The sequence below is a fragment of the Protopterus annectens genome, chromosome 7.part0, assembly GCF_019279795.1.
Source record: "Protopterus annectens isolate FY-2018-M chromosome 7.part0, PAN1.0, whole genome shotgun sequence".
Lineage (NCBI taxonomy): Eukaryota > Metazoa > Chordata > Ceratodontiformes > Protopteridae > Protopterus > Protopterus annectens.
In genome coordinates this window covers 574,520,981-574,538,517 of record NC_056739.1, presented here as the reverse complement: position 1 = coordinate 574,538,517, position 17,537 = coordinate 574,520,981, and the positions used below count along the sequence as shown (strand labels likewise).

General features: G+C 42.6%; 1 protein-coding gene across 2 annotated transcripts in view; it reads left to right on the top strand.

Moving 5' to 3' along the window:
• LOC122806599 (P2R1A-PPP2R2A-interacting phosphatase regulator 1-like) overlaps positions 1–17,537 on the top strand; it is an 848,478-nt gene that overhangs the window by 62,277 nt on the left and 768,664 nt on the right. For both annotated transcript variants that reach the window (XM_044077155.1, XM_044077157.1), the window contains exon 2: positions 1,352–1,433. In XM_044077155.1, coding sequence (XP_043933090.1) covers positions 1,352–1,433 — 82 coding nt within the window. The remainder of the gene's footprint in view (positions 1–1,351; positions 1,434–17,537) is intronic.

Sequence of the window (17,537 nt, the reverse complement as noted above, 5' to 3'; positions counted from 1 at the left end):
TGCTTAAGAATTAAAAACATTTCTTGCAAACCTAGCCACTTATAAGTGCTAGTCAACCTAACCATTCTTCCTTTTTGCCTGATACTCCACTTTCTTCTTTAATCTTCACTATGTCATTTACTTGTGTATTTATTTACTTACTCATTTCTGTTTAATCTGCTGAGTTCAATTATGCCAAAGGCCCTTTTTACCACAGACCTGTTTATATCTCTTTCAGAAATTGTATGCTTGTCTTCTTAAGACTTTCATTTATTTTATATAACTTTATGCAATCTTCAGACTCACAGTAACATTATTTTGCTTTATTTTTCATTTATATTAATTTAAGTTAACATTGCCAGTAAATTAAGTAAAACTAAGTAGTCTGTTACATGTTACCAGGAAAGTAGACTGATCCTTGGTTCCTTTTCAGCCACAATGGTAAGGATAAATGTGATATATCTGAACACTTCAGGGTAGCCAGTCAGCTAGCATGTATTTAGGAGGAAAGTACAGTGTCTGTAGATACCCCCAGCACACATAAATGATGACAGGAGGTCAGGATTGAACCTCAGTCTCTGAAGCTGTGTTATTCCATTTATTAATTATTATCATTGTTCTATTACTTTTGTCATGTGGCATGCTGAAAAAGTCTTATAAGTGCTGTGCCTCTTAAGTAATTCCAAAATGAAAGAATGCAAAAAAAAAATAAATAAAACATCAGGTAAGTAACAAGTAATTTTCAGTCAAATGTCATTATGCAATTCATTTATAAAATTAGTGGACGTATTGATTGGAGCAGCTTACATAGATGGTAAACACCACAGTAGCCCCATAGTAGAAATATGTAAGTTGTAAGGAAAGTAAGAAACATGGTTTGCATTAAAAAAAGAAAGTGCACATAAACACATTGTTTAAATGCCATTAGACATTTCTGTGGTTTCGCTTATCAAGATTTACCCATGTTTTGCAGTTAAACCTTTCAGCTGCCTTTTTCTATTTTGTATATTGTGATTCATTTTCTTTACATTGTGTTTTACTTGTATTGTTTTTAATTGCATATTTAAAGTAGGAAAGAGACCGTAGCTATGTCTCTTGTGAGTCACACAGAAATTCATTCATACCCTGAGTGTGTTATTACTTAAGTATATTGTAGAATGTTTTGGCTACATATGCCTCGGGTTTTGTTAGTTTAGTGGCTGTGCAGGTTTAACCTCTGCAGAGAATGGTCTCAAAGGGTGTAATTCCTTAGCTGTTTGCTATTCCTACATGTACAACTGAATTCCTCTTTGCCTCTGTTTATGTGGTAACACTACTACTTTATGCGGCTTAATTAAACATATTGTTATCTCTTAATATTTTATTTTTTTAGTGATTCTGCCACAATTCTTGAGCCTGTTTCAAGCAAATGTCGACGCAGCAGTGTCTCTATAAACCTCAGCTGTCCAGGGCTCGTAAGTAACTTTCAAACTGACATTTTATTTCTTGCATCTAAATGCGGAGCATGCTTCATAGCTTAAGATCAGCATTGGGTTGTTTCTGGCTGTTAAGTCTCTGTAAAGGGGAGTGAGAGACCTGCCTGTTAGAAAGCAGTGTTGTGTGTCAGTTTTTAGCTTGTGGTGCTAGGGTGTAGGTATCGGGTATCTTACAGATGTATGACATGATGTGAGCTGACAACTGAATACATTACTAGGCTGTAAGGGTGTGACAATAGTCAGTATCTGTAAAATGTACTGTGCCTGAATTTTTATTTTATAAATATCCAGACACTGCACAGAAAACTCTAGAAGCCCAGTTTTGACTGAGCAGACCTTTGTGCAAACTGTGGTATTTTTTTTGTTAGTAGAGCATACTGTACTGAAAAGACTGTTTTCATTATCAGAGCACCTCAGTAGACAGATGGACAGATGGGTAGTCAGGCATACAAATGAAACATAGTGTTCCCCTGTCATATACTTCCTCTTTAAGAAATCATTATAATTCACTTAACAAGGACGTCCATTTCAAATTTCCACAGATGAAGCACCATTAAATAACTGACACTACATGTAGTAGTGGTGCAACCGTAAAAATAATTTTTCTTCTCTACTATACCAGTTTACGAGAGTGTAATTTTGTTTTACAGGAAGAACCACTCTGCTCCATGATTAGTCATGGTATCTAGAAAATCCAAACTGTTAAATTTAATAGCTTTTTATTCAGAATTGTTCCAGGATTCCCTAAGAGAACACAAACACTTTTAGAACAAAGGGCAATCCTCATAATTCTCTTTAATTCCTTGATTTCCTTCCTAGTTTAGGCAGTTCAACCTATTAGCAGCATGTCTCACTGCTCTCAACAAATCTGACTGTTCCAGTACATTTCATTGGAGGAAATCCTTTGATACAGTATGCACAAGATAAGGACTGCAAACCTGTTACAGAATATTTTCAGTTTAATGTGCATGCCTAGGTATATATCTCAATGAGGAGAATAAATGTTAGATGTCCTTCATTATCACTGTTCCATTATTCCTTACAAAAGTGACACCCTGCTGAAGATAGCCTTACATCCGGCCAGCATCCCAGAGCCTTGGGCCTTTCCAGTTGCTCTATGTCAGATATATGTCCTATGTCTGAAGCATAGGGTACATAAGTGACATATGAGCACCAAATCCTCCTCATTTCTTTGCTGCCGGTCTGAATGCTGTTTTTGAATTTGGTCTGCAAGTTGTTTGTCTTGTTTACTCAGCTACTATGCCTAGGGTAGATAAGTACCACATTGGGGACTCTTCCTTGTTAACTCTTTGCTTGGTTATTTGTTTTACATGTCATCCAGAAAGGGGATGTGTGAGTATGGGAGGCAGATTCCCCATAAGGAGAGACATGAAAAATGCATTTTCTGCTTATGTGCAGATCACAATCATATGCAGTAACATATTTGCCAGGCCTTTGTACCAAAAATCCTGCACAGCTGTCTGTCTGTGTTTTTGGAAAACCAACCTCTGAAGTGTTTGGCTCAGGAAACTGTGGCTGCTGGAACCACCCACCCAGACGTTCAGCCGGTTACTAAAAAAAGTCTACCCACTCACCCAGACTGCCACATCTTGCTATGAGGGAAAGGTTAGTTGTTTTTGCTTTCTTGCATTTTGTTTGGCTTTATTGCCTTCTTCTATTTTGTATACTGTGATTCATTTTTTACACTGTGTTTTACTTGTATTCTGTTTTTAATTGCATATATAAACTAGGAAAGAGACCATAACTATGTCTGTTGTGAGTCATACAGACTTTAAGATCTGATGTTGCCCATTTTCATAGCTTGCTCAACTAATGGGATTGGATCCAATACTTGGATCCAACTTGGCCATTTTACCAGTTCGTGACCTCCAACAACCTCTCAAGCTCCTTCCTTACCCAAAATGCACCATCCCTAACATCCCCCAGATCTCATTTGCCGATTTAGCATTTAGACATGGTTACCTTCAGCTCTTGAGTCTTCAGTGAGAGATAAGTTAATTCTTCATACTTTCTCTCAAAAACTTCCTCAAACCACTAGTTCTGTAAATGTTTAATCTTAGTCTTTCATTTTAAGTTGTTCTTTCCTTTTATTTCTTACATTTTGAGTGTAAAACCTTTATACCATCATTGGTAGGTCTATCTCCTTCCCTTTACCCTTTTTTACATGTAGTGTAATCTCTGTGATTATCATTGCTGATATGTTCTTTTTGGCTACACGTTTTTTCTTGTAGTTCTTAAATACAGTTGCTGGTATTTTTCTCTTTTCCTTTCCCTTTCTGCCTATTAAAAAAAGTTTACTTTAACTCTCTTCTTTTTCCTAGAAAAAGATCTAGCAGGTTTTAAAAAATGTGACAATCTGTGTGTGTACTGTTTAAGACCAGAATACGTACAACAGGACTGCAGTATCTGTCATCGGTTCAACCCCTGAGCTTTAGCTGACAGGAAAAATAAGCTGATTTTAAAGGGATTACTGCCATCTTCTTTTTTGGAAGCCATTCCTAGGGTCCAGTCCCCCAAACATAAATCTAAAGACCCATCAAAATGCTCTAGATCCTCGGCTTCTCCAGCCTTTACCTCTTCTGAACCAAGAAGATAGAAAGAAAGACTGGCTCCAAAGCTACATCAGAGTCAACCATCATCAGATCCGGCCACTCATACTTCGGATCCTACATCCTTGGATCCACCCAAACAGATTTCAGATCCTATGTCTTCAGATCCAAAGCCCTTACCAAGGACTACCTATTCACCAAGTCTAGATCCAGTACCTTCTAGGATGCCCTCTCCCTTTTTAGATAGGCACTCAAAAATCACTGTACCTGGTATCCTCTCGTTCCTTTAGGAGTCTCACTTAAGCATAGGTAGAGAGAATGGTGTGGAAATTTTTCACAGAGAAAATTCAGATGGGAGTTCTTAAGGTTCCTACTCCTTCAGGTTAGGAAGTTCATCCATCTACCACTCCACCAGTGACAGCTCCTTCTCTAATTCAACATGTGGTTTTAGAGACCTGGGATCCAAGCATTCTGGGTCTGTCTGGTTCAAATGCAAAGAGGACATTGTCTTCGGATCTGACTGTTGTTCTGAGTGCACCAGCTCTGATATCCTTGGAACTGGATGACTCTTGGTTTAGCTTAGTTGTCGGATCCGAGAGGATGGGGTTGACTTCAAGGTTTTCAGAGCAGTGTCTTCGTCTCGGAGCTTTGGCAGTAGACAGCTAGGCTCCGACTTCTCTTCTGATACTTCTCCGGACCACCCCACCGAGGAAGTCCCTAGGAAGAGAAAGTGCAAAAGGTGGTACTTAGACTCTCCCCAGGAGTCAGCCACTGAGGATACTGATTTCGATGAAAGGTATGGGTCCCCAAAATCACCACCCAATTAGGTCTCATTTGAAGACATTCTTGAAATCCTAAAGCAAAGGTGTGTCTGGTCTTCTAAAGATCCATCTCCTGAGGAATCAGTATTCCTGGAAGCATTTGGTATTGGTCCTTCTACCTCCTGGGTTACTCCGCCAGACAGTGAACTTATTGATTTAATCTTCAAGCGGGCGTGGGAGGAACCTGATACAATTGAGCCAGTTCCCAAGAGACCAGGCAGAATTCTGGGTCCACCAGTAGGCCGGGAATATTGGAGTAGTGGCAGCAGCTACAAAAAAGTAATTATCTGTGCAGAGTTCCACTGTCCATCCTCCTAATGGAGAGTCAAGGACGATAGACAGATTTGGGAATCATGTTTATACTTCAGTGACTTTTGCACTTAGATCGCTGAACTGTTTAGCACATTTTAGTAGGCTACAAAGAAAATTCATTAAAGAGATATCCAAATCTCTTTCTGGAACCGGAACTCCTGTGGCTCAATCTTTAGTAGTTTCTCAGTTGGCTACCCTACAGGCTGTATCCAATTTGTCCATGAGGCGTATCTCACACTCTGCAGAAGGCACCTCAAAAGCTGCGGGTTCAGGCATTACCATCAGGAGATGTGCCTGGATGCCCCTATGTGATTTTGTGGAAACCATCAAGTCATTGTTCATCAGTGCTCCTTTTGATGGCTCTTCTTTATTTGGCTCTACAGTAAAGAATACACTTTCCAGGTGTGAGAAAGATGGAAAGACCCTCTCTGCAGTGGGCATGCATTTTTCGACCTCTCAAAGGACCTTTTCCAAGAATCAAAGGGGAGGTCAAAAAATGTGATTCAGAAAATCTCCGAGTCCTTTCCAGTACAGAAGTGAAGTGAGTTCCCTAAGAAGCAGAGAGGGTAACGATGATGGAAGACTATGCCCCTGTGGCAGAGTAGGCTTGCAAAACAGAGGGTCTAGAGATTCTTTTTCCAACAGACCATTTCAGTGCTCTTGAATGGCGGCTCGATTGCCTACCTCTGGAGGCAGTCAGGAATTGCTCATCTCTGCACCCGAGAGCTTGGCTAAGTATAACAAAAGACAGTTAGGTGCAGAGAATTATTTCCAGAGGTTATATAATTCACTTTTCCCTACCCTTTCATTATCCAGAAAAATTTGCAGTGTTCCACCCAATCAGAGGAAAGCAACAGCACTAGAAATCCAAAAGCTGATAGAAAAAAAAAAAAAGAGTCATCCAAGAGGTCCCACAAGACCAGGTAGTATCTGGATCTTACACAAGATTCTTTTTAGTGCCAAAGAAAACAGGGGACTGGAGACCAATTTTGTATCTCAATGTATTGAACATGTCGGTTCGACAATTTCCGAATGGTCATGTTTCAGTCCACTCTGCCTTTTCTGGGCAAAGACGACTAGCTGTACTTAACATATTTTCAGGATGTGTACTATCACATAAAGATGAACAGAGACTCCTGAAGGTACTTAAGCTTCCTTCTGGGAGCCAGTCATTTTCAGTTCAGAGCACTCCCTTTGGACTCACCACAGCCCCCAGGGTGTCCACTAAGTGCATGGCAGTGGTTTTCACTCACTTAAGACTGTACGGATTTTGGATGTTTCCATATTTAGACGACTGGCTCATTACCGCCCTGACCAGGCATTGTCTGATAGAAGCTTGGGATCAGGTGTTACAGACCTGTTCGCATCTTGGAATAACCATAAATTACAGCAAGTCTCATCTGCAACCAACCCAAACATTAGAATTCATAGGAGCAGTGTTCAACACAGAATTTATGGTAGCTTCTCTTCCTCTATCAAGAGTGCAAACAATAAGGATGCAGGTCAGGAAAATTATTTACAGTACCAGAATTTCAGCCCAATTGTTTTTGCAAGTCTTGGGATCAGTGTCAGCAGCAATAATTTAGTCCATTTAGCAAGATTCCTCATGAGAATTCTTCAATAGATGCTAGCAACAGAGTGGTCAATGCTTTCTTTGCCTATGTCTGCAAAAGTAAGAGTAACCCAAGTATGCATACAATACCTTTCCTTGTGGATGCAGTCAGAACACCGGTTACAAGGTTGTCCTTTTGTCCTCCCCTCAGCCCAAGGCCATAGTGACCACAGATGCTTCCCAGATTGGGTGGGGAGGGGCACTTTGTGGGGTAAACAATCCAAGACACTTGGCCCATGCTAGAGGCCAACCTACATATCAATGTTCTGGAGATGAGAGTGGTGCTGTTAGCATTGCAGGCATTCCAGGACTGTCTTCCTTTTGGGTCAATTGCAGTCCATATAGACAACATGTCAGTAGTCTAGTACATCAACAAGCAAGGGGGAACCAGATCTTATACCCTGTGTTCAGAAGCCTTCAGAGTGTGGCAATGGGCGATATCTTCCAACTGATTTCTAATAGCAGCGCATGTTCTGGGGAAGTCCAGTGTGATAGCATACAAATTGAGCAGGTCCATTTTATTACCTCACAAGTGGTCTCTCAATAACAAGGTGATGGAAATTATTTTCAGACGCTGGGGGCCAGCCTTGCTGTGGTCTTTTTGCATCTCCCCTAAACAACAAGTGCAGCAGCTTCTTTGCCCTGATTCCCCCCACCGGGGAATAACTGAGGGATGCTCTGCTCCTATCCTCCAACTCCTCTAATTCCCAAATTCCTTCAGATACAGCTCTGTTGAAGAGCAAAGTCAACCTCATTGCACCTTACTGACCTCAATAGATTTTCTTCCCCTTCCTTTGGCCGCATCTACTATACCTACCTTAGATTCTGGATCCAATTCCAGACCTTCTGTCTCACCTAACAGGCATAGTTCACTTGGATATCTCAAATCTCAACCTAACAGCATTGTTTCTCCAGTTCCTTTAATAGCCAGGCAATCTATGCTTTCTTCCTCTTTTTTCATTCCATACTTTTATCTTCCCATAAACCTTCTGCTAGGAAACTCTACAGGAGTAAATGAAGAAGGTTTGTTTATTGGCCAGAACAGAATCAGGTAGACCCTTTCTCAGCTCCAATTCATTCTGTTCTAGAATTTTTAGAGAGTTTGTTTAATGGGGGTGTTAGCTCATCAACTATTAAAGTTCAGCTCTCAGCAATCTTTAACTTTCATGTGGGATTTCAAATTTCTTCCCTGGCTGCTTCTAATCTGTTCAAAGCATTTTTAAGGTACTCTTCTGCTAAGATCCGTGTTTAAAGACCCCATGCCAAGATGGTATTTAAATTTGGTACTGCAAGCCTTAATAGACTCTGTTTTTGAACGGTACTGCAAGCCTTAATAGACTCTGTTTTTGTACCTGCAGATAAATGTGATCTTAATTTTTTGACCTGGAAAACTGTCTTTTTAGTAGCAATTACATCTGCTGGAAGAATTTCAGAATTTCAAGCTTTATCTTCTAAGCCACCATGTTTGATTTTTTCATAAGGATAGGGTTACATTACATACTAATGCTTCCTTCCTTCATAAGGTGGTGTCAGAATCCAACTTTAACCAATCCATTGACTTGCCTGTATTTTTCCCACAGTATACAAATAAAGGGGAATATATGCTGCACTTACTGGATGTTCATTGACAATAACATTTCTACCTAGGCAGAACAAAAGAGACAAGAAAGACAAATCAGATGTTCTTCATGTTTCACTGTTGCAGTTGTTACATTTGGGTAAGCTGCTTGCAGGTTGCCCTCAGTCGGCCTGATTAACAAAGTCTTGGGTCCTGCATCGGTTGCTGTCCCTTCTTCCATGACGTCAGGTCATCAAGGGTATAAAACATGCAGCCAATGCCATTACATCAGTCTTTCTTGCCATGCGGTGCCTGAAGCAGAAGCAGTTCGCAAGTGCCGGTCGGCTGACTCCTGAAAAATCGTTTTCAAGTTTCAGAATCAAAGTCTTCAACTAAAGCTAAGTAACCCATTAGGGAAACCTTTTCTTGCTCCTTACTGATGTCAATAAAAGTTAATAATTGCATTACTTGTGGAAAGCAAATACCTCATAAAGATTTTAATTCGTACTGTATTCCTTGCCTAGGCCCTGACCACGACGTACCTTGCTGTCGGTTTTGTGCTTTATTTAATCAGCGCACTATCCGTCGTCGGTATATTTTTGCTTCCAAATATTTCGGTTCTCGGTTTAATTATCCAGAAATGTCATCGGTTAGCCATCCGACTACCGGGATTCTGAAAAAGCGCAAAGATAAAGACAGAGACAGGCCGCCGAGGTCCAAAACTGCCAACAACGCTTCTCCTAAGCCAGTCGCCAGTTCGCCGGTACTCAGTGAGGCACTTTCTCAGCCCCTGATACCCGCTACTTTTGATTCGCAGGCCTCTATTAAGACCCATTCGGAGTCCAGTATGCCGCAAGATGCTTCAACTATGGAACCCGCGGATGTCTGTACCTTGGATGGATCCGGAGCCACTGTGCAGGCACCTGGCTTATGAGGGTGTATTCAGGCCTACGGACTTGCATATTAAATCGACACCTCCTTCATTACTTAGGCCTAAATCTCGATCCATGTCTAAAAAACCGACGCCCAGGCCACATGCTCAGGCCTCTATGCCTAAAAAACAAATGATAAAAATGGCTGAAGATCTAATAACTCTAATCAGGGGTAGCCAACCCCCCCCCCCTTCTAAGAGGCCTAGGACTGAGGTTGATTATGAATCTTCTGATCAGGATTCTGTTTTTTCTGACTCTTCTGATGACCTGGATTTGTCCTTACCTACTTATGAGGATTCTGATGCAGAGGACTCTATTCCCTCTGCTTCCCCTCCTGAGGATTTTTCTTTTGGGGAAACCTTACATACTCTAAGGGAGCATTTCCACTCGGAAAGCCAGGATTTTTCTGATTCAAAAAAGAGGCTTAGGGATTTCCTTCTCCTACTTCAGCATAGGCCTTTAGGTATTCCTCCTGTACTACATTGATGATGCTTTCTCGGAATCTAGTTTGGCCCCTGATTCCCTGCCTCCTGCTCCCAGAAAACCTGACAGATACTACAGGGTCCTTGAATCCCACAAGTTCCTTTTCAAAAATCCTATTGCAGATCCAGAGACTATTTCACAGGGGCCCAAGGGCATTAAGGCTTCTACTGCTAAAAATCCTACCCTTTCTGATAGAGACTCTAGGGCGCTGGATAGATGGGGTAAGAAGGTTTACACTTCTGCAACCTTGGCTATTAGGGCTTTAAACTGCCAGTTTCATATGTTAAAATATCAGCAACATGTTATTGGACTGCTTAAACAGAAAATTATGTTGATTCCTAACTGTGTGGAAAATAAAGAATTACAGGACTTAATGCATTCTGCCGAACAAGTTGGAAAACATACTTTGCAATGTGGTTTTGATTCATTAGAGGCCTCTTGCAGGGCTGCTGTTACTGGGTCTGTGCTCAGAAGGCATGCTTGGCTTAAGGAGCAATCTTTACCTGATCATGTTAAAGCTAAATTGTTGGATGCTCTTTAAATCAGGACCGCCTGTTTGGCAACAAGGCTGAGGAAGTTCTTAAAAAGATGGAAGATAAAGCTAAATCTATACAAACTGTTAAATATTTTTTACAAGTTCAGCCTCCTAGATTTAGTAGGCACTGGTCCTCTAAGAATTGGTCCTTTCCAGCCCCTTCCAGGTTTTCTCAAGCCAAACCCAGACACAGCAAAAAACCCAGGTTCAGTCCCAGGGGACTCACAGAACTAATCAGTGGGGGCCTCCACTTCCAAGTCTGGGAATGATAAGACTCCCCCTATGGCAAACTGTCTCAGTGACTTCCTTTTAAAATTTCCAAGCGCTTATCATCTGACTGCCCCTTTGGGGGGAAAGATTGCTCTTCATGCAAAGAATTGGGAACTCATTACCCAGGACAAATGGGTTTTAAATATAGTGTCCCAGGGATACAGATTTCACTTCCACATGTTGCCAACACCAAGTGGGTGACTGGACCTACCCCCAAATCAGTGGGCAGAGGCCTAAAAACAAGTACTTTCTCTCTTAAGCATGGGGGCTATTCAACTTGTACCAGAAGAGGAAAAGGGACAAGGTTTCTACTTGAGACTTTTCCTGGTGCCCAGAAAAGACAATTCATGGCGTCCTATCCTGGACCTGTCTACTGTAAACACCTTTTTGGAGATTCTAAAATTCAAGATGCTGACTCTTCAGTTACTTCCTGTGCTAGGCAAAGATGCCTGGTTGGCAACACTAGATTTAAAAGAAGCATACCTGCATATACCAATCAGGGAATCTTGCAGAAGATACCTATGCTTCAAAGCAGGCTGCATGCACTATCAGTTCTCTGCACTGGCCTTTGGCTTATCTACTGCGCCCAGGGTATTCACAAAGTGCCTAGCTCCAGTTATTGCATTTTGCAGGCAAAGAAATATTCAAATATACCCATACCTGGATGATTGTCTAATTCAGGCAGAAAGCCAGGACATACTTTTGAATCATCTGGCCTTTGTTGAAAGGGTTCTAACTTGTCTGCGGTACACCATAAATGAAAAGAAATCACAACTGGTACCCTGTCAACAAATTATATTCCTGGGAGCAAGCTTGAATACAACTTCCCAGATGTCTTACATCATGCCAGAAAAGCAAATTCATTTTTGACAACCTACTTCAAACAAGTGGCCACAAAAACCCTGCTATCTGCAAGACAAATACTGCAAGCCTTGGGGTTCATGGCCTCCTGCATTATTTTAATTCCATATGCAAGACTGCAAGTGAGGAAACTACAGTGGTATCTAAAAAACCTATGTTGTCAACATTCTCAAAACTCAGAAACAATGATTCCTATCATACCTTGCCTACGCCTAGAGTTCCTTTGGTGGGCAGAGGCCTGCCGCCAAAACAAGGCACTACCTTTCACACCACCCCCTGCTGCCCAAACCCTGACAACAGATGCATCAGACTATGCATGGGGGGCTCACCTGGCAGGGAAGTGCATTCAGGCCAAATGGAACGGAAGTCAAATGCACCTGCATATCAATCAGAAAGAAATGTTAGCTGTACAGAATGCTCTGACAACCTTCAAGGACCACATTCTTCCAGGACGACTAATGGTAAAGATAGACAACACCACTGTTATGTGGTACATAAACAAGCAGGGGGGTACACATTCTTACCCCCTCTGCAGACTAGCCATGGCATTGTGGAACACAGCCTTGAGCTACCAAGTGCACCCACAAGCTCAGTTCCTGCCAGGAAAATTAAATACACTGGCAGATGGACTAAGCAGAAACCTTATGGACCCACACGAGTGGAAACTGGAACCAAGGATTTTCAACATGTTGACAAGCAAATGGGGGAGCCCAGATATAGACCTGTTTGCCTTTCCCCAGAACTACCAATTAGACAAATTTTGCACAAGGACTTCTCAGAAACAAGCCTGCAAAATGGATGCTCTGTCCTTCAGCTGGAAAAACCTATCAGTCTATGCCTTCCCCCCTCTGCCTCTACTCTCCAAAGTACTACTAAAAGTCAAACAGGACAAACCAAGGATGATTTTGATTGCTCCAGACTGGCTGCGCCAACACTGGTACCCCCTCCTGCGCAGTGTGTCACGGTTATCTCCATGGCACCTACCTCAGACTCCTTCCCTGCTGTCTCAGCAGGAGAAACAGATTCTGCACCCTCATCTTCCAACACTGAACCTTGCAACCTGGCCAATTACTTAATCTCTCCTTTATCATCCCTCAGCAAATCTGTGATGGATATCATCTTCGAGACAAGGAGGCGTAGTACTAGAAAATCTTATGCTGAAAAATGGAAAATATTCCATGCCTGGAACCAATCTCAAGGGATGAGCACAGTAGCGCCCAATTTACCTCAGATTTTACAATACTTAACTGAGATGCTTCACAAGGGCCTGTCTTTTTCCTCCATTAAAATCCACGCCTCAGCCATTTCAGCTCATTATAACACAGAACCTCCCCTCTTCTCTCATCCACTGCTCAAGCAGTTCCTCAGAGGGGTGAAAATTTTGAGACCACCCAGGAGAGCTCCAACCCTAGCCTGGGACCTTAACTTTGTCTTGGAGAAACTCACCCTACCTCCTTTCAAGCCAGCTACTACTGCAGACTTAAAATTTCTTTCTTGGAAAACAGCTTTCCTTTTAGCAATCACTTCAGCTAGAAGGGTATCTGAATTACAGGCCCCTATGGCAGTGGAGCCTTTCATCATCTTTCATGCGGACAGGGTGTCACTCAGAACCAATCCATCCTTCATGCCCAAGGTGGTATCCAGTGTGGCTCTTAATCAGTCCATTCATTTGCCAACCTTCTTTGCCAGTCCACAGAATAAAGGGGAAAAGATACTGCATTACTTAGATGTGCACAGACAACTTAGATTCTACTTGGACAGGACTAAACCTCAAAGGGAATCTGAACAACTGCAGGTGGCATTTGCTGCAGGGGCAGAGGGGAAGGCTATTTCAAAGCAAACCATTTCTAAATGGATAAGCCATTGCATTAATTTCTGCTACAAGCACCTTGGAAAACCTATCCCCCAGGGGATCAGACCTCACTCCACCAGGGCTGCATCTACCTCTACAGCCTTTCTCAGAGGCGTCCCTACCAGGGACATCCTAGAAGCTGCTACCTGGAGTTCTGTACATACTTTCACCAAGCATTATCATTTGCCAGTTTTCTCTAAATCCAGTGCTGGCTTTGCCACTGCAGTCTTGCAGGGCCTTATAGCTGGCCCTAATGCTGTCTAAACTCCTCCTCCCAACCATAGCTTTGGGAATCTACCCAAATGTAATGACTGCAACAGTGAAACATGAAGAACATAGTACAGTTGTGTACACTTACCATAAATGTAGATGTTCAAGTGTATTCACTGTTGCAGTCCTGGTTACCCTCCCTCCAGTCCCCTAACTTCTTTTGGTTGTACCTCTACTTTCCTTTACTATGCTTAAAAGCCTTTTTGGTGTATTTGCTTTTTTGTTGGAGGTATATCTTTGTGCTTTTATGTTTAATTGCTTCCCATTGGGGGGCACCTGACATCTGGGGCAAGAAATACGGATGTAATGGTGTCGGCTGCATGTTTTATACCCCTGATGACCTGACGTCATGGAAGAAGGGATAGCAACCAACGCAGGACCCAAGACTTTGTTAATCAGGCCAACTGAGGGCAACCTGCAAGCAGATTACCCAAATGTAATAACTGCAAAATTGAATACACTGGAACATCTACATTTATGGTAAGTGTACACAACTGTACTTTCTTAGCCGATGTCTGCTAGGAAGGGAAAATGTAGATGCGGACGTCAATTTCCGCACAAAGACTCCCATGATCTCTGCTTGTTCTATTTAGGCCTGGAACAGGATTATACGTCCTGTACTATCTGCCAGTCGTTTGTTCCCAAAGCTCTCAGAAGCCGTCTGTCTGCCCTAAATTTATATCTTGAGAACAAGAGGCTAAAAAAGTTAGCATTAAGAATGGATCTGGAGATGGTCGCCCATGTGGAACCACCAAGAAAGAAGGCCAAAGTTTCAAGACTTACCACTTCTGCCCATCGTTGGATACCCGGCTAACCATTGATATAGGGGTTGAGGGATGTCCACTAGAACTGACTACTTCTGCGACTGTCCTTGAGGAAGCCGCTTTCAAAGTATCGGTAGGCACGTCCATGGAGGTTATTCCAACATTGGCTATTGCCGAAGTCGAGGGGGAACCAGGCTCCACCAAGACTACCTTCTGTGATGTAGGATTCTGATTCCTCATCTTTAGGTCAGATCCCTGAAAGCAGACCCACAGCTTCTACTATATCAGCTCCTTTAAAAAGAAGACAAAAGACCAAGCATTTGCTGTTCCTTCAGAGAAACAACCAGACTGGCATTCCTTTTCACAGTTTTTGCTGTAGGTCTTCATGGCCCTTAGGCCTTCAGCCTCCTCAGCAACCACTTTACCTGTATTAAGCCCAAGACCTACCTCGGCTACCTCTATCCTCCTTTCCCTTTCACAGATGATTCAGTTACTTACTCATCCCAGATAGCTTCCCCCTTTGAATACTACTCCCCAGATGAGGATTCCATTGAGGGAGACTCCCCTTCTGAGGAGATTACATTTTGAGAGACCATTACAAAAATGAGGGAGTATTTTAAATGGGATACAACCCAGATGACAGACATTCAAAAAAGGTATTTTATGTTGCTCCAAGTTGAATCATCCTCCCCTTCAGCCATCCCTTCGGTGATGCCTGCATACCTAGATGCATTTGCATCAGTCTCAAAAAACCCTAACTCTCAACCACCTGCTCCCAAGAGACCTGATAGTTTCTGTAAGGTCCCTGATGACCACAAACTCCTGATAATGCCCCCTTTGGTGGACCCTGCTGTAATAGCAGTGGCCCCAGACAGTCAAGACGTATTCCATCCTCTTCACTCCTGCCTTCAGATAAGGATAGCAAGGTTATGGACAGGCTGGGCAAGAAGATGTATACCTCTTCCACTCTAGCATTTAGGCAGTTACTATTAGACCCATATGGTGAAATATGCCCTAGATTTGGTGTCCTAGGCTTCACCCTACTGTCCTCCTTGTCTGACTCCCCTAACAAGACAGAAATAGCATCTAAACTGTCCTTGGCATCTCAGATTGCCAGGCATTCTATAAAATGCAGTTATGATGCAGCAGAGGCTTCTGCTAGATCTGCTGCTTCTGCATATGTGCTACACAGATACTCATGGCTTAGGCTTCAGCCACTGCCTGAAGACTTTTTAAATCTAAACTTTTGGATGCACCACTGGATAATAACCTCCTGTTTGTGAAAAAGTCTGCAGACCTGTTTAAGAACCTACAAGAGAAGAGTAAAGAACTCCAAGATATAAAACACTTACTGTCTCCCCAGTACCAAAATATTACAGAAATTGTCCTACTAAGACCTCCTTCGTCAGAAGAGCCCCAACCCCAGACATCTCTTCATCTTCCAGACATAGGAAAAGAGACCAGGAGACAATCCTTCTCTAGGTCAGCACCTTTCCAGTCCACCAACAGGCAGCCCTTTCAGGATAGAAACAGTAACAATAATGCATGACTGCCTCAGTCACCTTACCATCTCATCCCACCTCTCTCACTGTCTGCCCCTCTGGAAAGAAGTCACCACAGACCACGGGTCCTGGCAGCAGTGGAAAAAGGAAATTTCCTGTTCTGGCAGGAAAAACCCACTCCACATGGCATTCCATTTCCACCCAAGAACCAACTTCACCTAATTCCTCCCATTATCCAGGACCTTCTTGTTCAGGGATCCATAGAACCTGTTCCACCTGGCCAAGAAGGAAAAGGTTTCTACTTCAGGTTATTCCTGGTACCAAAAAAGGATGCCTCTTGGAGGCCAATCCTGGATTTATCCTTAAACCTCTTCCTGAAAGTCCCTTCCTTCAGAATGCCATCCCTTCAAAACCTGCTTCCACTATTGCTACCCAAAGCTTTCATGGCCACTTCGGACTTGAAGGAGGCTTACCTCCACATTTCCATACATCAAAATCACAGGACGTACCTCAGTTTTCCTGGACCCTGTTCGCACTTTCAGCTTACTCCTTGCCCTTTGGTTTATCCATTGCACCAACCAAGTCACTAACTCCAGCCATAGCCTACTGCAGGACCAAGGGCATTCAGATCTACCCCTACCTGGACAACATTCTCATCCTTGCAGAAGGGGAAGACACCTTCAGAAATCATCTGTTGTTATCCATGTCTCTGCTCCAGGGGCTAGTATTCACACTCAACCTCACAAAATCATCCCTCTCCCCAACACAGGACAAAATCTTCCTGGGATGCAGGATACAGACAGACCTGATGAAGGCTTTCCTCCCTCAGGACAAGGTAACTTCCCTGAGCAATCATTCCAGGACCTCCTCCAGGTCAACCACTTGTTAGCCAGTCATTTCATGCACCTACTGGGCCTTATGGCAGCCACCATACCTAAGACAGATCAGTTATTTGTTTCCTTTGCACGTTATAAATTGGGCAAATCTGTTACAAAGGTATCTCTAGCTAGATGCTGACAAATTGTATCTCTTTTATTTATAACAAATTGAATCTCCCTTTACCAAAACCATTAAAGGCTCATTCAACCAGATATATGGCAACTTTTGCTGTATTCCAGTCTAGAGCTTCTATGGATGATATATGTGCAGCTGCAGCTTAGTCAAATCCTCATACCTTTATCACTCATTACAAACTAGATTTGGTCTCGAAGAACGAAGAGCAGCCTTTAGCTCAACTGTAGTCAGGAATAACCTTAGAGTCCACCCAGGAATTTAGGTAGCTGGGGACTCTGTCTCATTAGTTGAGGAAAGCTTGAAAATGGACAACATCAGGTAAAGAAGTTATGCACTTACTATAACATTCCATCAGTGTTGTCCATTTTCATTCTTCCTCAACTCCCCACCCACCATCCCCCTCCATATTTCTTAACTGACTTCTGGAGGAATGACATTCTTCAGGATACCTGTGTCCTTTGTATTGAACTCCAGTTATGGTCTTTCTGTTATAGGCTTCCTGTCAAGCTGCAAACAAGATCTGAGGGGTGTTAGGAGTGGTGCATTATGGGTAAGGAAGCAGCTTGAGAATTCGTTGGTGGCCATGAGCTAGTAAAACGGCTGAGTCAGATCTGAGGATTGGATCCGATCCCATTGGTTGAGGAAGAATGAAAATGGACAACACAGATGAAACTTTATGGTAAGTACATAACTTCTTTTTTCCCCCACTCTCTCTCCCTGGAGGTGT